Source organism: Rattus norvegicus, chromosome 4 (assembly GCF_036323735.1).
Source record: "Rattus norvegicus strain BN/NHsdMcwi chromosome 4, GRCr8, whole genome shotgun sequence".
Classification (NCBI taxonomy): Eukaryota; Metazoa; Chordata; class Mammalia; order Rodentia; family Muridae; genus Rattus; species Rattus norvegicus.
This window is the reverse complement of record NC_086022.1, coordinates 51,447,429-51,471,831: the sequence shown is the minus strand read 5'-3', so window position 1 is coordinate 51,471,831 and position 24,403 is coordinate 51,447,429. Positions and strand designations below refer to the sequence as shown.

The window sequence follows — 24,403 nt, the reverse complement described above, 5'->3', positions numbered from 1 at the left end:
AAGTTGATCCTTGATCTCCATGTGCACATGTGTGTCTCCTGACCCCCAAAGGGTAAAGATTTACCTTAGATTTAACAGTTAGCAATTTCCAAGCTGTGGGCTACTTTGAAGACATTGATGCTTTTTAATTCTTATCAATGATTCTTATGATCATTCTGGTTTACTCACAACAGGTAAATAGCCCCCTGTCATTACAAACTATTCCTTGGTTAAAGCTCTTCTCAAATCAACTGTTGCTCAGCTCTGGATTCTTCTGGACACGGTATCTACGTACTTCAGGCCCACACACTGCAGCTCACTGGTGTTCTGAGAACGCAAATGTTATGCTTTCAGGATTTAGTTCAAGTGGTTCATCCTCCGGGTTACGCGTCTCTACTGCAGTAATCAAGTCTCTTGCCTCCAATGTTCCCAAAGTGCTTTTACAGTCCTTTCGGCATTTGCCAAAGTAATTGTAAGTATTTGTCAGCACTGACTTCCGTCACAGCTCACTTCGGCAACATGCACTCCTTAGTGTATGTATAGCATTCTAGTGTTTACGATCTGTTATATAGATATTTTTGAGTTTTTTTATCTTACAGTCTGTTTGCTCATTTTTTTTAATGTGAGAAGAAAACTGCACACCAAGTCTACATACCAAATAGCTTGCCTCTTATAATCTAAATATAACAGACAGACAAGGATTTTTCTAAAATTAATGGGGAATTAATTAAATAAAGAAAACTGGTTCTAAAGTCCAGGGGCCAAGAACCAACATTATACAAACCTAACATTGTCCACAACCTAAAAAACATTAAGTGTACTTTAAGTAAGAAATGAGCCAAGGATTTACCTATCCTTAACAAAGAATGATTATAAGGTTATCGAACACTCAGCTTCATGTAGGAATTTAATTAAGCCATTTATTGCTTCAAATGTGTTACCATGAACATTTAAATATACACTACAGCAGTAAGGCCTCATTTTTCCCCACCTATAAACTGCAAACTCACACGTGGGCCTTTTATGCCACCCACTGTTACAGAAGTTTTGTACAACAAAGACTCTGAATGTCTTGGTGTAAATGCAACAAGTGTATTATATTAATGCTGGAAGGACTGCTTTAGTGAGGTAGTTCCATGTTTGCTAATATATGGTATGTACGTATATACATCTCTATCTCATTTAGTAACAGGTTCTACTCAGTTCTAAGTATTTAATGTAAAATTTTGGTGTATATACTTTCTTTATATATAGTTTGTAAGAGAGTCAATGTTTGAGCTCAAAGCTTGCTACCTTGTTTTCTTTCTAAGAGACTCTTAAGTACAGCAGAGAGAGAGGAGCTGTAGGGACTCAATATAGGAATGTTCCTGACTCAACAAATAAGGTGATGTCCTCTAGATAGCTCTCAGGGTGGATGACTTTAGAAGAGTCACATTGTGTGACTGTGTGTAAGCCTATAAACGCCTCTCATCCAAGCATCTCCAGAGCTAACAGAACAACTGTATACATTGCTTAGAGGCTTACAAAATACTGTGAAATCATCACACTCTTGATGATATTAAATCCTAAGGACTGTATGAACCCGTCTTTGGGGCTGACAAAAGTTATAAAGTAAGCCTGTGTCAATTCAGCATTCCAGGATCTTACAGCAAGATGAGGCTCCTAAAATCTGTCAAATCTCTACCCTTTAGGTAGCATTACATAGATTTAACACTGCCTTTTGAGTACATTCTAAAAGATTCAGAAGTGGGCTTCATTAAAGCACAAGTCTGATGGATTTCATATATTCCAATATTGAGAAGTCTGATCTTTGAGGTTTCATCAATTTTTCTACCCATCCACTGAACTTTTATTAAGTGAAGCCTCCACGATGTGAAGTCCATCGCCTAAACTGCACGCACAGTAGGAGTGCTTGGAAACCTGCATTGCCTTGGTTTCACAAAGCCCAGAGTGATTTAAGAGTTAATTAACTGCCACATCACGATGTCACAGAATTAAAAACAGAACTGTATTTTAAGGTCTCTTTAAATCATACTGGCCACACTGCTTCCAGTCCAAACATCTATAGCCATGATTTTCATTATATCTGCTGTAATTAGGTTCTTTTTATATCCCTTAGATTCAAAGCAAAGCCAGAGAAATATTCTAGAAAAATACATTTGACACTTCAAATTTACATTTAAAATGTTCTTTCCTTATCCTCATAGCACAATTTCCAACCATTATTATAGAAATCATAGATTACATAGCATTCTGCATGCTAACCTCTAACCTTTTTCGATTATGAAAATTAGAAATAAATTGCAATTAAGAAATTTTCATAATTAAGTGTGTAAAGTATAAATACAAGTTATTTTTTTAAAAAACTTTATTTTAACACCTAATACAATTCCAATTTAAGGATTACTCGCACAAAAAAATAAACACATTTGGTATAAAAATGTATCACTTTAACGCCCTTTCCCCCAGAGGCCCCACCCCCACCCCCTTGAGCTTGAGCGGCATTCTATCTGGATGCAGAAACATGTAGACTAATGGCACGGATCGGGTTTACCTACAGGAGTTTCTGTTTATGTACCCAGGTACTCTAGAGGACCTCAGCCCACTTTATCACATAAACCAATCCCTTCAGCCTGCTGAATGAGTTTCACAAAGAAACAAAGCTTATTATAAAGGCATCTTAAAAACCATTATCTTAATCCTTTTTCGAAGGACTGACTTTTTTTGTTTGTTTTTTGTTTTTTGTTTTTTTTTGCAACCATTTATATACAGTGTAACATAACAGCTCTGGAGTACAGTACATGCAGCAGAATATACCTGTTGAATATAAAATTCTTTCTTAAAATCTTCATCGTTGGAATTCTTTGAAGTTTAAATTATAGAATGCCCATTACTTTGAGAAAATGGTTGAGGAGTACAAATGTCTGCATATGTTGGCCACAGAAATAATCCAAGGCTAACTGGAATAATATTCATAGCACACCAGGAGTGCATAAATAATTTACTTACATTATTAAAATACAACTCATAAAATTCAAGTTCAAGATCTTATAGGATTGTCTATGTAATCCTTTAAGTGGTCGCCTGGAAATGAGTTGTTTCTTCGTCCTCGTGTCGTTCCTTCTAGAGTCCCGTATAAAATGCCGAGCTGAAGCTCTCCCTTCCTGCGGTGAAGCCCCTCTCTATTTGTGTCGACTGCCTCTTCTCTTCATGGCAGCCGTGCACTGCGGACAGAACCACTTCCCCTTCGGTGCTTCTGTCAAGCCGACACACCCATAGTGGAACCACTCTATTGGACACTGGAAAGGAAACATTAAAAGAGGGGGTTGGTATTTCTAAAGAACATCTAGTAAAAAACTGCTCAGGACACACAGTATTTCATTAACCAAACCTAGATGTGTGCAATCAGATTTCCTGACCCTGGCAATGACTTAAAACATTCCTGAGTCTGACTGATTTACCTCATGGATGAAAAAATGGACACACAGAAAAAGGATGCTTCTTTGATAAGAGGGAGGCTCATGGACTCTATGCCTGAGCGTTAAGAAATGGACATTCATTCACCGCCGTCAACTTGGAGAGTCAGGCAATGCCATCTTCCAAAGGTAAAAGAAGATGAATTTTACATGAAGGAAAACATGTGAAAGACTTAAAAATATCCAACCATCATTGTTCCCTGGAAGTGGAATGAGCCAGCTGTAACTAAAGACATTAAATGTCTGGGTTTCCTTTCTGGTGCTCTATTCAGAGATATGGAGGAAAAATCCTCTCTGAAATACTCAGAAATTCTTCACTCCACAGGAACTCTCAAGACCTAAACAGCACAGGAGGAACTACAGGGACCCCAGAGGACATTGCTTTAAAACACCCCTACACCACCCCCCTCGACACACACCCAGACACACCCAGATAGACACACACACACACACACACACACACACACACACACACACGTTGGCATAGGACAGTTGGGGAGGGCCTGTGCCCTTCTAAAGAGCACACTGCACCCACCCTGCCAGGGAAGGAACACACACAACTGTCACTGCAACAAGGCCAATCCTTGTGACTCTTAATATTAGAATTCCAATACTACTGGTGTCATCACGGTCACAGATTTCATGCTATTCCTTTGAAGTACGACAGGTAACTGCTGTAGGGCAGGTAAGGAATGAGCCAAAATCCCTAGACAAAGTCTGTTCAGTATTTAATCAAACGTGCATATTTAACCTAAATTAAATACCTTTTGTGGTTTGAACATGAAATTTCCTGATAAGCTCAGTTGGTCCCCAGCTAGTAGCACTGTTTAGGAAGTTTCTAGAAACTTTAGGACAGGGAACCTTGCTGGAAGTGCTTCACTGGGGGTGGGATTTGGGGTTTTATACCCTGCTACCACTTGTACTTGCTGTCTCGCCTTCTGCCTCCACTAGGTGGGTGAAATAGTGTCAGGCAGCTTCCTGACTACCAGGCCAACCTCACATTCCTGCTGCCATGCCCTCCCTGCCAAGATGGACTGTATTTCCTTTGGAACCATAAGTCAAAAGACACTCTTCCCTGACTTAAGCTGCCCCCGTCACGGTGTTCTTATCAAGTAACTAATACCCTTCCTAGGAAAGGAAGCAGGAATCCTTTCTCAGACCGTCTCTAATTTTCCCATCAGAGATGGCTCATATAGCCCAGGTCCCTGGTGGAGAGAATGTCAAAATCTGCAATAACGGGAGGGGATGCCCACATTAGGTCTTAATTAGCTCTGAGCATCATCTGCCCAGAAGAGTTTAGGGAAGTTTCACTTCTTCAATGGGATAAACAGCCTGGACTCTAGTAAATATAGTATCTTGGGCAGAAAGAAAGGAAAGCACTTGAACTGTCGGCAGCAATCCTTGTAAATTTAATCTGAACCTGACACCCAGTAATACCACTCTGAAAAACTAAGGCAGGAAAATCATTAAAAGGCACGATCCTTTTATGGCCACGTAGAGACTTCCAGCAGGATAATGTAGTTGTCACAAATGGAAACCTGATTTCCGAATTGGGAAGCAGAGTTAGTAAGACAACTGCTCAGTCATCCACATTTTTACACCCCAGTACAGAGACACAATACTCACGTCTTGGTTATCACATCCCACCATCTCTCCATAGGATACCTGGGTGAAAGAAAACGAGATGAACATTATAACTTTGTAACAAGCATTTACTACAAACCAGGTGTTTATAGTATCAGAGAAGTGAGAGAAACTCGATAAACACACAATTAAGACGAAGTTGAGAATATGGTGGGTTTTGCGACTGTCGTTCATAAAGACTACAGGAAAAGGCAAAAGGATCTGCCCAGAAACCACCCACTCTTTGGAAGTCTGAAAGAACTCGCTAGGAAAGCCACCGACAGGGATCAGGTGTGGTGGTGATGCCGTCTGATGGTTCCTACTCCCTCCTGGCTCACTTCTGTACCAACAGACTATTTCACTGACTCTGCCTACGGAGGCCAGAGGTACACATTAGGTGTTTTCATCAATGAATCTCCACAGAGTTTGAGATGGGGATCTCCCAAAATATTAACAGTGGACATAATAAAAATAATACAAAATATAGCCAACTGTGCTAGAAGTTAATTCAGAAGAATATAAAATGGTTTTTAAAAGACCCCAGTACTAAAGCCAACTAAAATGGTCATGTAATACAAAACTTTCAAACTGGCACGTGTAGTTTGTAAGAGAAAATAATACTGGGCTTTAGGAAATACTATGCATATCAATTTTAGGTACTGTAGTTTTAGAAGTATCTTGGCAGACTATATTAAACATTGATAACATCACTGAATTTAAAAGGATTAATAAAAAGTATGAAAGAAATTACATTAAAAATAATGCTTATTAAAATATCTGTAATCTAAAAGAAAAGAGAATTATAATATACAGCTAGGTATGCACTAAATAAATTATGGTACAAAGTATAAGAGCTAACTCTGAAAACATTTTAAAATGAGTATTTTTTAGTAAACAAAGGACAGTTATAAAAAGAACATATTGTGACTATTACTATCAAACTCACAGTCATAAAAACCATATAACCTCCATATATATTATGTGTATGTATCTGTTAGGGAATGAATGTCTACACAGCTCTAAAATTTCTATTTTGAAGCCATAGCCCTCTCTGACTGGGTCTGTGAGGAGTAGTTATAGTTAAGTAAAGCCTGAATCTGATGGTTCTCGTGGTTATCTGAGAAGAAAAACTGAAAGGACGTTGGCACATGCTTGCGTATCTGCACAATATGATCTTCTTCTCTCTGATTCATAAAAACTCAGTAAAGACAGGACTGTCTTCAATTCAAAGAGCGGCCTTACCAGGCACCTAATTAACCAGCACCTTAATCATGGATCTCCTGGTCTCCAAAACCACAAGGAGATGAATTTCTGCTGTGTAAACCACATGACCCATGTGATATTACATCATGCATGCAAGGTACATGCGGGTATGACATCAAAATGTCTCACCATAGGTAGTATGGGAAAGTCCACTTACATGTAATTCACATTTCTTTATATTCTTGGTATTTATAGCAAATATACTACTTTTATGAATTCAGTAAATAAATTATGTAAATAAATCATTCTTGATTTTAGCTAGAATAAAAATGTGCTGATTTGAAAGTTATCTTCCTTCTTGTTTATTCAGACTGCACTTTTACAGACACGCAGCAGACTTTACCTGATTACAGATGCAATACCGGGGTTCATTTGGGTCGTAAGTCCAATCGACCTGACTGTTGGAATCAGATTCGGGCACTACCGTTGTTTGCTGGGAAACTTCTTGTACTACAGTTGAAGATGACGAACACAGAGATAAGGAGGAGGAGGACGAGGATGAGGATGAGGAGGAGGACTGCTGGCTTGAAGACTTGGTGTTATTTCTGGAAGAATTAAAGGAAGATCAGGTGCATTTGCTCACTGGGAAGGTTCCCTGAGAGTGACTAGTAACCGACAAGAAAAGAAAGGCATGCTGAGGTCTGATGCTACGTTTACAATTTGTTTTCTAGAGAACAATTTCCTTTAAAAAGGAAATAGTCTCAAAATCTTCTACTTAAAATAAATATAAGAAAATTCTCTTAAAACCTTTCCAACTTTTAAAAATAATTTCTAAGTTAAGATTACTATTTATTGTTGACTTAAAATTTTTGGTAGTGTTCAAGAATAATAGTTACACTATTTCACATTGTTGTTTTTACAGTAAATTGAAGAGTTCTCATCAAAACCTAAGTACAAATATATGAAAGTATTTGGTAAGAGTCCTAACATTAGCTGGCATGTACCCTGTCTACCAAGTATAAAATATGGATCTCAGAGTATCAAAATTCAGGAACTGTTTACCACCAACTCCAATCTACAGTAATAAATGCAGAAACTTATTATAAGGAGTTTCACTAAATGTGGGTGATTCATATCAATTTTAAAATGAATAACAGTGCTGTGAACACTTTACATTGATTATTCTTTCAGAAGATTTTGTAGAGCAGTAATAAATGTAAAATAAAATCACAATGAATTCTTAGATAACTAATTCTTCTGGCCTCTCATTTGCACCTTTTTTCCTTCAGACAACAGGGTCTCTACTGTAGTCCTGGCTGGCCTGACCTCCTTATGTAGATTAGGCTGGCCTTGAGCTTGAGGTAATTCTCCTGCCTTCGAAGTGCTAAACTTACAGATGAACATTGAATTTGCAGTCTGTATAAATACCCAGTGTAGTCATTACCTTAGATGAACAATGGCACAGGATTAAGTTTTCATTTCTGCAGTTTATATAATCACCTAAGTCTCACACATACCAGGTCTAGAAATACCATCATATAATCAGTTTTAGGAACATAGGCAAAAATTCAGATACTTCACTGTTAGTCAAAACAAAAAAATCTTGTGTAAAAAACCTCCTGGGATATAATTTGCAGTTTATATTAATTTACCACTAAACACCTAAGCTAAAAGTGGAAATGGTGTCACAAAATGATTTATCTGAGAGAACAAAGGAAAGTAAAGAGAGGCCACTTACATAAACCTCAGAACAATTATAAATGACTATACAGCTTGAAAGACTTCCTGCCTCCAAGGAGAGGCTGTGCAGAGAGCTGTCTGCCTAGCCCAGTGTCCAGCCTGGGCCACCGCACCCTGCCGTGGCTAATCCCTGGAGACATGATGGACAGGCTGCACACAAACAATCTGGACAAAGACAAAACTTACTTGCTCTTCCTGCCACTGCGAGAGTCGGCGGCCGAGGAGCTGGCATTCTGTGTTAAGGTTGTCATGAGTGCCGACGAGGAGGAATAGCCTGCTGTCTCTCTGGGCATGGAGAATTCTTTTCCCAGCTGGAAGTCATTATTCTTAAACGCTTCATAACTGGCTTTTAAACTCGATGTTCTTCGTCCTTCTTTCATCTTAAGTAGACATGTATTGACAACATCAATATGTGTACATATGTATGTTCCTCTTTTAAGTATTATATGCTATGGTTATTTAAGTCATAAAAGACTCAAAATCACTTTTATGCTAAATTGAGAATAAACATGGGAAATGGAATATCTCAACTCGCACTGTGTGCACACTACAGAAATGAGCTAACTGAGGACAACACAGAGGAAAGCCCGATGATACAGAGAGAACAGTAACTGTCCTCATAATGACGAGAAGGTAACTTGAACACTGACTAGGAGAGGGGTCAGTGTATGATACGCACGATGCATCACCCTGTACCCAACAGCTTCTCTGCATTATTAATAAAACATCACCTAGTCTAAAAGTGCACCTTCAAACTCAAACCACGTGATGTGTGAGACCTCTGCTAACACCTAGTGGTTCCTACTGAGGTTTGCCAATGACGGGAACAAAGTGGAGCATTTGTCTCTAACCTCCGACTATTTACCTGTGCTGTTGCTTGCACTGCCTGAGCTGCTGCCATGGTGATGGCCCCTGCGCCAGCCCCTGAAGATAATGAACCAATATTGTAGGATGCCAGGGGTTGGGACGAGTTCACATTGTAAGCATTGTTGCAGGAAGCTGTGGAATTATTATTTCGACAGCCTGTAAAGAAGAAATAAAAATGGTTGCAGAGAACATAATGTTACTGAGATTAAAATAAATTATGACACCATATATAATCATGAAATTTAAATTCTTCGTATACTTTAGGAATTGAGTCAACTGAGAAATACGAAGCAATTTTTCTTTTCTCCACATGTAGACTTTAAACAGACAGCACATGTGTGAATTGTAATCTCGAGTGCTTCTCTATCCCTTACTCCAACACAAACAAAACAAGCAAACTACCCCTTTCAAGAGAACAAACTCACCCAGCGTGTTCTCCTTAGAAGCATCAGATGTAAGGGTGGACAGGAGAGCTTCGGATTTGAATTTCTTTTCGGGGATATGGTCTGTTGCTGTATGGTGAGAAGTTGGATTATATTTCCTTTCTGAATCAAAAGAAAGAATTCACAAATTTCAACCTTCAGGGGACTACAGAGAGGAATACTTCCACCCCTTTATAAACGGTACAGTTATGATCTAGTTCCTTGTGAAATGGACCATTATGCTCACCAAGGAGGGGACAAGCAAACAGCCTTTGTCATGTGTTTCATCGAGAGAACAGACATTTCAAGCACTTTAGAAACTAGGAGCAAAAAACTAAAGACAATCCAAGATGACTACAATTTCACATATATCATGAGAGAACATCCATTTTAATATATTGACTATCATTTAGAATAGCTTTCAATTTACCCCCTCTTTCCTATTGAATTGACTTCTCAAAACTGTAGCACCACCACCAATTCCCTTATTCACTAACTCAGTAATAATGAGATTTTATCACATGACAAATATCAGGTTGAGCACTGAGAGGCAAGGCTGAAAGAAATGGGCCTATGTGAAGAAGTACATAGTTCAGGTCAGTCATAATACTCCCTAGGTCTGTTTTATATACTCTGCACTGTGTTTATAGAACAGACTTCCTGCTCCCAAGCTAAACATATGTTGCTTAAATGGAGAGTCTACAAGTAAACTGTGATAAAAAGCCTAGTTTTTAAAAATGGAAGGGAAAGGCTATTTCTCATTTGGATGTGTGGAGCTAATAGAAGAGAATGTATAGGTGACATTCACAGTTTTAAACTGTCCTTGAAGCAGACTTACTTTCCACAGGAGTATGTGAATGAGCGTGGTGATTGTTCACTGGCTGCGAAGGAGCATCTAATTCCAAAGATCCTGGAGAGAGGGCACAGAGACAAGCCAGGATTAAATGTCACCATAGAACTCCACACATCAACCAACCACAAACCATATGCCCCCTCACAGATGACTGTCAAATTCTGGTGCATATGCAATATGATTTTAGACAGATATGTGGAGAGTTACTGTCTTCAAATTTCATGGTGAGCAATCCTCTCTTTTAGTAGTAAGACTCATTTCTCAGTATTCCCCTCGGTAGACAACAGCTCGAAATACGCTGCTATCTACCTGGAGAATCTTTGATGCTGGGTACCCCATGAATAGGAAAAAGGACACAACAACTGTATGAATGGTCAGAGCTAAATGAGTCAATCCAGTAACAGAATTGAAGGTCTTTGAATAGGTAATCCTAAAGGTCCAGGTGATATTATTGCATACAAAGGAAGAAATCCAATCACAGAAATTGTGATACCAACAACTCCACAAAAGAGCTTAGGGCTTTGCCTGCAAAAAGTAGAGGCTACGATTCCTCACATCGAACCTTAAACCTTCTAAAGAAGCTCTGAACTTGTTAATGATTGCTGAGATAAAACTATGTCGGAGGCAGGATGCAAGAGTTTTATGTGATGCAGTCCCATTTCATGTGTCTGGGTCCTTGGAGTGGATGTGTTATTAACCTTCCTGCAGCAGTGAGTAGGCAGGCATGGCTTATTCACAGCCACCAACAACGTTTCCAAAAGAAAAAAGAAAAATACCTTCAAAGGCCGTCATACGATATTTTACTTTGTTCCCCAATATCTATTATCCTCAGATAAGTTTCCTCCAGAATAAAAGTATCACCAATTAAGAAGATAATTATGTGAAGTGATGATCGACTTTTAAATTAAACTGCAATTCTCATTAACAGACACACGCTGGGCTTGTCCAGTTGCCTGTGTAAACACAGCTTGGGTACCATGTGGTCATGAAACCCACTATCTGCAGTAGAAACAGGAACAAGTTCTGGCTGGTGAATGTACCAAGGAATGAGGTCCACTGGAACACTGTAACCGAGCGCTCACACTGTAACCGAGCGCTCACACTGTAACCGAGCGCTCACACTGTAACCGAGCGCTCACAGGAACCACCCCCAGGACTAACTTGGTTCTATTAACACTCAGTGCTGCCTCCTCTGACCCTACCAACAAACTTTTATCTCACCCATTTAGGCTAAAAAAGATGTTCAAGTGGTTGAAGACAGACCTCAATCTTGCTCACATTTTGAGGAAATCTCCAGAGTTAAGCCCAGGAAATATTTTGTACTGAGTTTAAGCACATCAAGAACAAATATCTTACAACAACAACAAAAAATATTAGGATGGCTTCTTCTGATAAGGGGAGGTTTTGAAAAGACTTCCTAACAAAAGAGGAAGTGGTACGGAACCAATGGAAATCTCAGTTCACACAGGTGAGGCAAAGCTTCAAGAAGTTCCTCAGGAGGAAAACCCAACCTTCCTCTGAGCTCAAGCATGTACAACAGATTTGACTCGTTTCTCATTTTGGACACTTGCACTTTTCTGCCTTTCTGCTAACTCCTGATCAAATTAGCATATGTGGATATTAAGCTCTCACAGAGTGTGCAATGTGGACACACACACTCGGAATCACAGACCTCTGGAGGCCGGGGCAGCAAGCTCCATCTTAAAGTGAAAACAGTACAAACTGGAAAGACTTTGTACGCTATCTTCATAAAGACTGGCAGCTTGTATATTTCTCTCAGTGTTTATGACCCAAAAACGTCAATGCTAGACTAGAAGTTACGGGACCCAGAGGCCACCACCCACCAAAGGGCATATATGATCTGGCAGGCTCCTGTGAGAAATCTACTCTCCAAGGTGATGGAAACCCATAACTTTTACTTACGCCTCTCCAATATTTCCGTAATTCCAGCATTATCAGCTTCCAGCTCCATTTTAAACTTAGCCAGCTCCTGGTCCAGCTTTCTCAAGTGGCGATCTACCTGTTTTAAAAAAAAAAAAAAAAAGGTAACACCAAAATCTGGGGCCCAGCTAACACACAGTCTAATGAGGAAACTTCAATATTTGTTTCTTTTTATTAAGTCTGCTTCATATTTTTAGGCAAGTTAATCAACCTTCATCTTAGAGCACTATGCTAATATTCCCCCAACCTTAATTTTAAGAAAGCAGAGTCTCAAGTCTGTTAGGAAATGTTCTGTAACTGATTTTCAGAAGAGGGGCTGTGAGAATCCAAGTAAGTACAGGGTTCTGAGGGCTGGAGAAACAGCAACTTTCCAAGTGTGCCTAAGTTACCTTCTGCCTGGGCTAACCTGGAGCCGCGCATGGGCCTCAGAGCTGCTCTTAGCCTACCAGAGGGAAGACTCTCAACCAACAAATGCAATGAGCGCCACACAGCAGCGACGTGGGCCACTACTACTGCCAACATGACTGCAACAAGGGATATTAACTAAAATCTACATTTGTGAAAAAGCTTGGCTTAGGTACAGCAAATTTTTATTTTACCATTTACTTCTAAATCTTTTCAAAAACAGTAAAATTATGACACTTTCAAGTAGCGGTGTTGTCAAACATTGTTATCTTTCCAAACTTACTATTTTAAAGGTAAATAAATATCCATGAAATTCTTTAAGAGATATTTTATTACAACACTAACAATTTTTTTTTTCCAAAATCTAGCCTGACTGATCACTGTTAAGACTAGGGACAGCAGAAGATGGAGAAATGGCTCAGCTCTAAGGTTAAAGATGCTTATGTTCTTACAGAACACCAGAGACTAGGTTCCCATCACCCACATGGGATGGCTCACAGCATTCCCCCTCCACAGGCACTGCTCTCATAAACACAGACCCATTTAACAAATGAAAAGGAATATGCACAGCTAAAATACAAAAGGGAATCTCAAAGACAAGTGAGCTGCTGGGGGTTGTGGTGTAGGCCTTTAACTGGGAAGAAAGAGTACACAGGATCTCTGAGTTCCAGCCACAGTGAAGCATGAGCTACATGGTAAGTTCCTGGCCAGCATAGTCTACATGGTGAGCTACAGGTCAGCCAGAACCACATAGTGAAATGTTAACCTAACACTCCCCCCACCCCACCGTTCTCAACAATAACAAACTCCAAACCACAATATATTACAATATATAAGATGAAGAACAAATTTCTAGTAAGTTGTTCAATTAAATACTTTGTTTCTAACACTAAGAGGAGGAGGACAAAACGAAAGACATGATGCAGATCAGATGCTAAGGCCATGTAACAACTGTGCCCTGTGCTTTAGATTTTGTCTTGGTTATGTTTTTGTTGCTGTGATAAAACACCATGCCCAAAAGCAACTTTAGGGGTAGTTTACTTTCAGGGTAAAATTCAAGAGGCAGGAGCTAATGCAGAGGTCATAGCTCATGGACTTGTTCCTCATGGCTTCTTCAGCCTGCTTTCACACAGCACTCAGGGCCCTCCCATATGCATCAATTAAGAAAGCGTGCCAGTCTTGCTGGAGTGGTCTGAATAAAGATGGTAGCCCATCCGGCTCATCACCGATTTGAATGCTTAGTTACCAGGGAGGGGGACTGTTTGAAAGGCTTAGGAGGCATGGCCTAGCTGGAGCATGTGTGGGCCCTTGTTGGGGAAAGCATGTCACTGGGGGTGAGCTTTAAGGTTTCAAAAGTTCATGCCAGGCCAAGAGTCAGTCAGTCAGTCAGTCAGTCAGTCAGTCAGTCAGTCAGTCTCTCTGTCCGTGTCTGTGTCCCTCTCTCTCTGTCTCTCTCTCTCTGTCTCTGCCCGCCCCCCCCTACTGATCAGAATATAGTTCCCAGCTATGCTCTAGTGGCCTTCCTGTGTGCTGACATGCTCCTTGAAAATGATAGACTAAACCTCAGAAAGTGTATTCTATTATAATGGTTGCCTTGGTCCTGGTGTCTCTTCACGGTAGAGACCCTTGTTCCTAGGCCAGTTTGGTGGGGGTGTTTTCTCAGTTGAGGTTCCCTTTTCCAAGAGGATTCCAGTTGTGCCAAGGTGACATAAAAATAGCTAGGACACATGTCCTCACCCTAAAATTTAAGGCAATCCTCTTTCCATGAGAAAACAAAGAGCAAGGCAAAAGCAAAACACACACACACACACATACACACACACACACACACACACACATACACACACACACACACACACACACCACTGGCTCAGATGAGTAAAGTGGCATGCACAAGACTATACAGCTTTCATATTACAGACATAAGATTTAATGGTCTATATGGAGTAGACAATGCATCCTCACTTATATCTAATACTTTTTGAAACTCTGTTTAGGAACAAACTGTTCGTTCTTTTTAAACATAGAGATGCATAATTCAAATAGAATAATAATGTCCTATTGCTTATATTTTGTATGCTAGCAACAACTTTCAACATATTTCTTCATCATTTTTCAGCCATTTAAAGCCTAGTTATCACTTAATATTTACATACAAATTACTCTTCAGAATTTGGTAGAAGTCATGGTTATAATATGTAAAGCCTACTGGTGTCATATGTTTGGGCTAGTCACTCCTATTCATAGGACACAGATAACTTTTGAGCATCCTCTAATAGCATCTTGCCTTCAACAAAAGAATGATCATAAATTTCCATTATTCAACAGTATAGTGTCTCTTTCATTGTCAAAATGTAATCTTAAGGGAACTCAGAATAATGAAATATATTCATTTTAAAACACCACAATGAAAACCTTCCACCAATTTATCTAAAATTAAACTTACAATAAACACTGAGTTTCTGGTATGTACTTGGCGGAGGTGAAAAAAATCCCAGTCCTCACTGAAATTAGAATTTATCCAACAAATCAAAATTCATAAAATGTTTAACATAATAAAGACCAGACCACTGAAGATACGATGTAAACGAAACAAATACACATCAGTTCAAAGGGAGTGGTCCGTGGTCCCAGAATGAAACCATGTGATCCTGGACTGTGGCAGACACAAAGCACGGAGGACTGAGTGAAAAGCACACTGCATTTAAAGAGATGGAAGAGGGGAATTATAAAAATGTAGACAGTCAAACAGTACGTTCAGAGTAAGAGAAAGAATGGTCTAGTCTGTAACACAAAGAATTGAGGAAGAATATTGGAATCTCAGCTGGGAGAGTGGTCTAAAGTGATGTGAAGGCGTTTTCCCCACACCATACACTTAATTCATCCTCTCTCTACTTGAAATTGTTTTATTAAATATATTATTGATGAAGTTCACTAGATGACTCAGAAGAATAGAATTTAAAGAATTAAAAATCCTCAAAACTAATTTCCTACCTCAGCAGGCAGAGCAGCTGTAACCACCTTGAGGGTGGCAGCTCTGGAAATGGCTTCTTGTTCAAAAGCAACTGTGAACTAATTACTTTTTAAGCAACTCTCAGAGTATGTGAATTATTTTTCTTAAACTTATCATTGTTATACTTACTAAAATAAAATTAGAAGTCAGAGAATAAATTGGCCAGATGATTAACCTTTAGCGAAACCCCCAAGATAGAGCTATGCAAGCGGTGGTGAAGAACTATAAAAGGAGCTGAATTCAACTTAACTGAAATCTTGCACCTCCCTTTGACCCACATGAGTGGAAGGGCCTGTTCCTGTTGGTCACTATCATGAGCACACAGGTGTCAGGCGGAACAAGGTCTTCGACTCTGCCACCCCTCTACACATACTTGAACTTGTAAGGTTGGTTTACAGTAATAAAGAGGGTATTAGTCTACTTAGGAGAGAAAGTGTGTTTGCCACAGATTCCAAAGTCAAAGTTAAGCACAGAGTCTTAATGATTAGTTCCTCACCTAACAGCAATAAATGCTATCCACAAAAGCTCTCCTTCTACAGGTCCAAATCACTCTGTAACCCCAACCACAATGGCTCAATCTAAACTACTCTCCTTTCCCAGGACTTTTCTGAGGCAGAGAAACATTGCTTGCCATGTTCACAAGAGTAAAGAATTTAGTCAGACTTGGCCTCTTTGTATGAAACAACAAAACCCATCTCCTAATACTTTAGAGTTGTAGAACTTTATTTTTCTCTTTTGAATCTGTCAGTTTTTCAATATTCAGATTTTACAATGTGTCAGTGATGGACTTACATTAAATAAACACGTAACTGTTAAAAAGTTTCCACATGGTCCATCACTTCCCAGACAGTTGAATTTTCCAATTTAGACATCTAGCTTGACCTTAGAGAATGAGTAGTTTATTAGATCCTAAGAGAAAATCGATAGCAGTAGCAGGTAAGTTTACCCAGGAAAGGATTCTGCCGTAATAAAGGTGAACTGGTAGAGGTACAGGGAGTAATGACATCAAAGTATCCCCTGATAAACCATAAAATGGTCCTTGACATCTCTAAATTCTATGACTAAACCAAAGTGTGAACTATTCTGTCTTTGGCTTAACCAAGTACTTGGCCCAAGAACATAAGCTACCTCTAACCATCTTCCTAAAAGACAGCAGGGACTAAAAAGACAAATCAAAAGGTTAGACTCCCATAATATTATCTCCTTATTTAGACTATCAGGTGAAGTTTATAGGCAGAATGTGGGTCTGAGGTTCAATCTCCTCAGGTCCAGGCCGGAATACATAAACGGAAGCAAACTCAAGAGTGCTGAACAATGCCAAACTACGGAAAGCACCCAAGCACTAACTAGAAGCTGGAGTCTTGGCAAAGTGGGCAGAAGTCAACCTGACTGGGTACTGCAATGGAAAACTGCTTAGATGGTGGGATTTGGGTAAGGAACACAAATAAGTGTTTAATTACTGATTATATATCAGGTTTAGGAAATTATCTAACAAGGTAACTTTTTGTTTTGTTTCTAGATTATTTTTTATTCATAGATGCACAACTTTTTTTTCCTTAATAAATGACATAACCAGCATAGTGTTGGTCAAAGGAATACATTCACTGATATTAAAAGCAAAGAAAATGTTCCAGTATGAAAAAGCATAATGAAATCCTCTTTTATACAAAACTCTGAAACATGAAATCTGGCTACAGACAGACTCAGTGCCTCTAAGAAAATGTATATACAGAGCTGCAGGCGTTTGAGATTTCCAATGTTTTCAGATCTGGGGAGCTTTACATAAAACACGGCGGTATCTTGAGGGCAGAGTCAACTCAACACAAACCTCCATCTCATGCACTCATAATCTAAGGTGCTATCCACATCCTGCTTTGCTGTCGAGATATGAAATAAAACCAGACATAAATGTTTTTACTAGTAGCATCATTCAACATCCACAAAGCTTCATTTCTGGGGAACACTTCACATTTTGAACCTTCAAATTAGTAAAGTCTACTCAACTATTCTACAAGCCTGTAGAGGTCAGAGACCAGCTTATGTGAGTCAGTTTACTCCTTCCACCATGGGGGTTCAAGAAATCAGATTCAGGTCACCAGGCTTCGTAGCAGCCTTTACAACCTGAGCCACCTTGCCAAGTGGAAGATTTAGCATTTTAAATGCTTCTTTTTGTTGAGCAAATCCACAACTCTTCCTTTAGAAGAACTCTTTCACAATTATCATATTATCATATGCATTAGAAAAATAAATTAAATTCAAGAAACTAAAAAAAAAAAAAACCCATGAGAACATATTAAAAGTACTAAAAAGAACTGAGCAAAGACAGGATCAAGAAGGAGCCTGCCGATCTAAGTCTGGAACAAAATACCAATGGATTTCAATCAGGGCCCCAGCATGATGACTGTGTATGTTAGAACAAGCATGATAGATTTATCAACTGGAGTCGGGCACCCCACAGTCACTCGCTCTCTTCACCTGACCAGTTGTGGATCTCTGCGATAGTCTCCATCTGCTCTACAGAGCTGCCGTGATGAGGAGTAAGAGCTACACTTATCTGTGGGTTTATACATACATATTTAAAATATAATTTCAAACTATATTGGTTGAGGAAAACGGCAGCAGTAGGTTCTTCTCTAGGGTCTATGACCTCTCTAGTACGTGGATAGGTTTACTATGTCAGGCATGCACTTCCTCCGAAAGAGCAAGCCTCGAATCCAGTAAGACAGCGATTAGTTACTCCCAAGATAAAAGGCTCACTATTGCAGCCTTGGGGACAGCTTGCTATGCCAGTCACTTTTATGGTTTGTAAGCTTTATGGTTCAGTAGGACTTGGGGACTCAGGAAAGAGGGGTAGATGGAAAGATTTTAGATACCAGAGGACCAGGACACCTAATGGTAGATGTCTTCTACACATAACACAGAATCTGCACTCATGCAATGTCAATAATGATTGTTTCAGTAAATCTGCATTATATACCCAATTGCGATGCCAACATACTCAACAAGCCCTAGATGAAGAGCCATAGGAAATCAACAACTCGTGAGAGAAGAATCAGATTTCTTCTACGATGAGCTCCCTGTTGGCTACTCAATCCCAGTGGTTAGCTCTAAGATGTGTATATATAAGCAATGATAAGTAGAGCCAGTCACACACACGCACGCACACACACACACACACACACACACACACACACACACAGACACAGAGAGAGAGACAGAGACAGAGAGACAGAGAGAGAAAGAGAATCAATAGGTAGATAAGTAGGTAAATAGGGAGGTTGGTAGATAGATGACATATGTGAACATATATAATAATAGTAATTACAAAGTGGTCATAAATTTGAAAGGCCATGGAGAAACATGGGAGGATGTCTTGGAGGGAGGAAAAAGAAAGGTAGAAATCATGAAAATAAAATATTCATGTTTGAAATTCTTGAAAATATGTAATTTTAAAAAAGAATAAACATGATAAATCAAAATTGAAGAACCATTTAGAAAAGTTCCTCTAGTCTTTTCAGTACTTACTGAATATATTCTAATGAATATATTAGAGGGCCTAGGTACCAGAAATAGCGCAAAGGGGGTTTCTAGAGACCAGCAATGCTTTTTCTATTCTCTAGGATATGGTTATAATAATACATAATAGTCAGAATGTACATTACAGTTCAGTGCATATACACTGTACTCTTTCTAATTTCAATGCTGTTTTTAAGAAGTACTAGAACTAGCAGGTTAAACAAGTGGGGAAATTAAAACGATCAGGCCATGGCGATCGAGTGGGAGACAGGTAGGAAGCAAGACTGGAGGAGTTTTGGTGTCGCAATCTGTGTGGAAGGTAGGGGGTAGGGAATACAAAGAGCATCTGAGCCAACAATTTATTGTTTGATATGCTAACTGATTGTCCCTGCCCTCTTGACAATTGAGAGAGGGTAAAAAATTATCTATGAGCAATTCTTTCTTTTTCTTTCTTCTTCTTTTTTATTTTTTACAGAAGAAAATCTTTATTTTAGCTCACAGTTCAAAGTACAGTCCCTTTTGTGATCAAGAAAGGCCACAAAGGTGGGAACATTTTTGTTTAGCCTTCAAGTAACCATTCATGACAAAGAATGCCAAAGAAAAGAGAATGGTAAGCAGTGTTAATTGTACCACGAGTGCCCAGTGGACCAAATGAAGAAGTTATCAACTGGAGTTTCGGGAGATTGGCAAGGAGAATACAAACTGCAAAGGATTTAGGAATCAACCAAAGATAAAAGAACATCAAAAAGCCCAATGATAAACTCAAGAAAGACTTTTTCAGGACAGTATTTGTTTGGGTGTCTGTCTAAGTGTCTTTAAAAGATAAGGGAGAAGTGACTGTTTAAACGCTGTGGTATACAACCAGATGACAAGAAAGTGTAAGGAAACAAAGCAACGTCTGAAGATAAAGAAGAGAATGCATATGTGATATAGCCAAGTCAAAGACGGTGTAGGAAGGGACAGGAACGGTAGTAAAAGTGAACATTCATAAGTTCAAGACTAGCCTGAGTATATGGAGAGATCCCACCTGAGACAGACAAAGGTACAACAGAGAGACTGCAGGGTGGTGGTGGTAGAGGAATAAGAGATCAGTAAGTAAAGCTACAGAAAGAGATGACAGTTGTATACCTGCAGGTAGAGATAATGGCATAGCAGTAATTGCAGAAATGGTCACTAGAAAGCCTCAAATGATATACATTCTTGTAACTAGAAGGCAAAATCATGTAACCAGAGAGGGGATGTTTGTAGGAAATTAGGACATTGTTTTGGAAACAACCATGGGGGAGAACAGAAAAGAAACAGATTCCATTCAGACACAGGAGTAATGCACAGTGGTTATTGAAAGGATCTAAATAAAACTGAGGCTACCGAGTCTGCAGAGGTGGCAGCCTCACAGCTGCCTAGGATCTCCAACTGTGCTAAGCTACATGTGACTGTTGGTGACCGTCAGAGCAAGTGAAGACACTTTAAAATGGTAGCAATGGAGAAAGTAGTGAAAAACATAGACAAAAGTTCAAGAACAACTATAGTCTCAGATTAAAAGAAAATTGAAAAGGTAAGAGGGTTCACAGGAGAACAGACAGGAATAAAGACCCTGTTTCTTAAGGAACGACGGGCACTGCTATAGAAGCCACTGAAACTGTATACAATGAAAAGCAGAGGAACTATAAAGATCATTAAATCTCAGAAGGCAATTTTGAAGCCTAATATGCAGGGGCTAGGGAGATGGCTCAGTGGTTAAGAGCATATACTGCTTCCCAGGGGACATGTTTGGACAGCCTGTCTTCTACTCCAAAGGTTCCAAAACCCTCTGCTAAACTCCACAGGCACTGTATGATTACTGCCCCCCACAACTGGCCCCTCTTTCAGTCTCTATCTATGTATAGATATCTCTCACATGTACACACACCCCCACAAACAAATACATAAAACTGAGGCACTATGTGATATATGAAAACATAAATAATGTATAATATTCAAATCAGAGTCCATCTCACCAACACTTGATCTCTTTTGCTTAAGGGTAAAATCAAGGAAACCTTTGCTTCTACCTCTTTAAAAACAGCATGCAGTAGTAGACTTAGTACCTACTCACCAGCATCCCCCGGTGGTCCCTAGAATCCCTAGACAGAGACATCAAGCTAGAACTGAGCTGGAAGTCTCCTGTGAACTCCTCTCCCAGTGCCACTGGGGACTATGCAAACTGTTGTAGGAGAGAAATCATCAGTGTTGCCCAATTGTAAGACATGTGGTGTAGTGACAACCTGCAGGCAAGCTGAGCCCTCTGGTCCACAGCTGCCTTGATGTAAAAGGGAGTAAATTGGACTTGAAGCTCACTCCACAGGACGGAACTCATGCCTAATGTTATAAACCTGGTCAAACGTTCAGGGCTGGGGAGACCAAAGACCTTAGAGAAGAACGTATTACTATGGTTTTTGCTAAACGGCCATGTCAAATTTACTTCTAAATGCTCAAGTTTATATGTACAAGTGAGTGCTGTCCTCAGCCTGGGTCAGAGAAGCCATCTTATGTCAGTGTGTGCAGTTAATGCAGAGAAGCTAGTCAAAGTGTGGAGAGCACGGGATGGGGTGTGTTCAGCCCTAAGTGAGCATCCACATAATCTCCTCCAAGGCCTGGTTCAGTAACAAACAGGAAGATGTGAAACAAAGAACACATCTTTTGGATTTGCCACAGTGCTATACTGGCGAAGTCACCATAGCTGTGGTTACTTGCACAAGATTGAGCCTGTCAAAGTTTCATCATGGATAAGGACCTATGAGGTCCACCCTTCCTGATGGTTCGCTGTCAGTTATGGTGCCTGGGGGGTGGGGTGTCACTTTCTTCAGTGCTGGAGTCTCTGAGAAATTGGCCATGCTTCAGGAAATGCCCTCCCACCCATGTCGGTGCAAAGAACTCTGACTAAAGTGGGTCACCCAGGAAGAGGAGGCATGAAAGGAAGGATGGCTTCTTGAGAAGACTGTCTCAGCAGGAGGTGGTGTGAGAGAGGGGGCCGAGGAGTCAAAGTGATGAAAATGCATTCTACACAAGAGGTATAACTGTCAAAGAATAAAAATAAGTAAAAGAATAAAAAGAACAGCCCTCATCTGGGAGATGCACCATCAGCACTAAGTTACTAAGTTAGCAGTTACTTACCTCTAGTAACTCAGGCCTAAGCATTTTCAGAAGCCTCAGATCAGTAAACACTCGGTTTTCAAGAAAGCTGTCCTTTCCTTTTTTATTTTTAAACATTAGTTTATTTGCAATTGTACCTTTCAAACAGTTGTCAGTTTAACAAGATTATAAAATTACTTAAACATTTCACTATATTAAAAATAGCATACTTTCTTATGTGATGCTATTTTTTTAGTTTAAAGTAAGCATTTGTATGCATCATATATAAGGTGGGTGTCTTTTGTCCTAGCTAGCTTTAACTATCAACTTGGCAGCCTGTAAGCATGACTGGAGTGTGTGTGTGTGTGTGTGTGTGTGTGTGTGTGTGTGTGTGTAGTGGTTGTTAGGTGATGTGAGAGGGTCCTGCCCACTGTGGGTGGTACTATTTCCTGGGCATGTGACTCTACTGTATGAGCTGCCTGGGCAGGAGTCTGTAGGAGTCAGCACAAAGAGTCCTTCATGGTTTATACTTCCACTTCCTGTCCCAACTTTTCTCAACAAGTAACTGTAACCTATAAGCTGAAACAAATCTTTTCTTCCTCTAAGTTGCTTTGGTTAAACTATGTACACCAGTAAAGAGATGAAACTAGAACATTTCTATGATGTGTCCTGTTCACTAACATTGTATTCACATGTATCTTTCAACAGAAAACTGTATCTAGAAGACACTGCAAAGCTAAGAAAGATACAAAATATAAAAGTTAACCAAATTGAACATGGACTTTACCCTGATACAAAAAGAAATTATTTTTCCTAAAATACACAGTAAGAAGCTTTGCATTAAAAACAAGGGCTTCCTATCATGTGGTAATGATGTCATCATGACATCAATTTAAGAGGCACATGTAAGTGTATCTCTCTTCTTGGTGATTTCAAACTTTGGGAATTACTGTTGCAAGAAAAAAACACTTTTTTTTGTTTTCCTTTTCTTTTCTTTTTATTAAAATTTTTTTACATACAATATATTTCATCAGTTTTTCTCTTTAAAAATTTTTTTTACATACAATATATTTCATCATAGTTTTTCTCTTCCCCCATCTCCTCCCAGATTTTTCCCACCTCCCTACCCACCCAACTTCATGTCCTCTTTCAAACAACAACAAAAACATAAAACAAAAACCCAAAAAACAGAGGTAAAAACAAATAAATAAAAAGGCAGTAAGACAAAAACACTAAAACAAAAAGCCCACACTTAACATGGAGTCTGCTTCACTTTTTTCTTTAGGTGTGTATAATCTGACGTTCCCAGTCATGTACCTGACCCAGGTGATGCCCACTATGTATTAGCATCCTCGACCTAAACACTGATACAAGAAACCCTCTTACTCATTTCAATCAGACTACCAGGGACTCTCACTAACATGGTGCTCTTAACCACATCATCATAGAAACAACTGCAAAATGATAGAACAGGATTAATTAAATAAAGCCAATTCTTTCTAAAATAAAAATATCACCCACAAACTTACAGTAGTCATCACTGAAATGTGTGGCTCTTGACCTATTGACTAAACACTGTGGACTTCTATGACTCTTCCACAAAGAACCAAGACACAGACACTGAATTCGCAAAGTAAATACGATCAAGAGAGCAACACTCCAGTTTACACTTAAGCTACCACAATTGATAAAGTCCAGAATCCTAGCACACAGATCATAACGTGCACATTCTTTTACTTACCAAATCATAAATTTGGTTCGCCAACTGTACTTTCTCATCTGCATCTTCCAAAGCTTTATAGTAGTCCTAAAGAAGAATATTTTCATTTTAGGCACTGGTAACTTTAGTAGACATACATATACATATATTCCTGATTTCTCAATACTAAACAGGGTTATCACTTGCTCATCTCATATAACAATAACAAGCCTCCAGGCAGGTGGTTGGGAGAGCATTAGAAATGAAGTGCAATGTAAAAAAAAAAAATCTCAGAAAACATATATATAGAAGAAAATTACAGCAAGTCCACCCTCTTTACTAGGAAGTTATGAAAGAACAAAAGAATGCTAAGATTTAGCTAACATATAAAACTTAGAACACTCCATTTTTACAACTTGAAAAAAGTATCTTATGTGTGTAAGTGTGCTGCCTGAATGTATGTTTGTGTACCATGTGTCCACCGAAGTTAAAGAGGGCATCGGATCCCCTGACTTGCAGTTAGGATGGTTGTGAACCATCATGTGGGTGCTGGGA

General features: G+C 39.3%; 1 protein-coding gene across 5 annotated transcripts in view; it reads right to left on the bottom strand.

The window, feature by feature from the left end:
- Positions 1-2,329: 2,329 nt before the first annotated feature.
- Positions 2,330-24,403, bottom strand: part of Ing3 (inhibitor of growth family, member 3) — a 30,285-nt gene continuing 8,211 nt past the window's right edge. For 2 of the 5 annotated variants that reach the window (XM_006236140.4, XM_063285972.1), the window contains 9 exons: positions 23,891-23,956; positions 12,087-12,183; positions 10,149-10,220; positions 9,314-9,400; positions 8,887-9,044; positions 8,208-8,401; positions 6,685-6,886; positions 5,082-5,120; positions 2,330-3,278 (listed from right to left, as the gene is read on the bottom strand). In XM_006236140.4, the coding sequence (XP_006236202.1) occupies positions 3,162-3,278; positions 5,082-5,120; positions 6,685-6,886; positions 8,208-8,401; positions 8,887-9,044; positions 9,314-9,400; positions 10,149-10,220; positions 12,087-12,183; positions 23,891-23,956 (1,032 nt within the window). In that variant the 3' untranslated portion in view covers positions 2,330-3,161. Of the gene's footprint in view, positions 3,279-5,081; positions 5,121-6,684; positions 6,887-8,207; positions 8,402-8,886; positions 9,045-9,313; positions 9,434-10,148; positions 10,221-12,086; positions 12,184-23,890; positions 23,957-24,403 lie in introns of all 5 variants that reach the window. The other 3 variants (XM_006236141.4, XM_039107508.2, NM_001034107.2) reach the window with 2 other exon arrangements.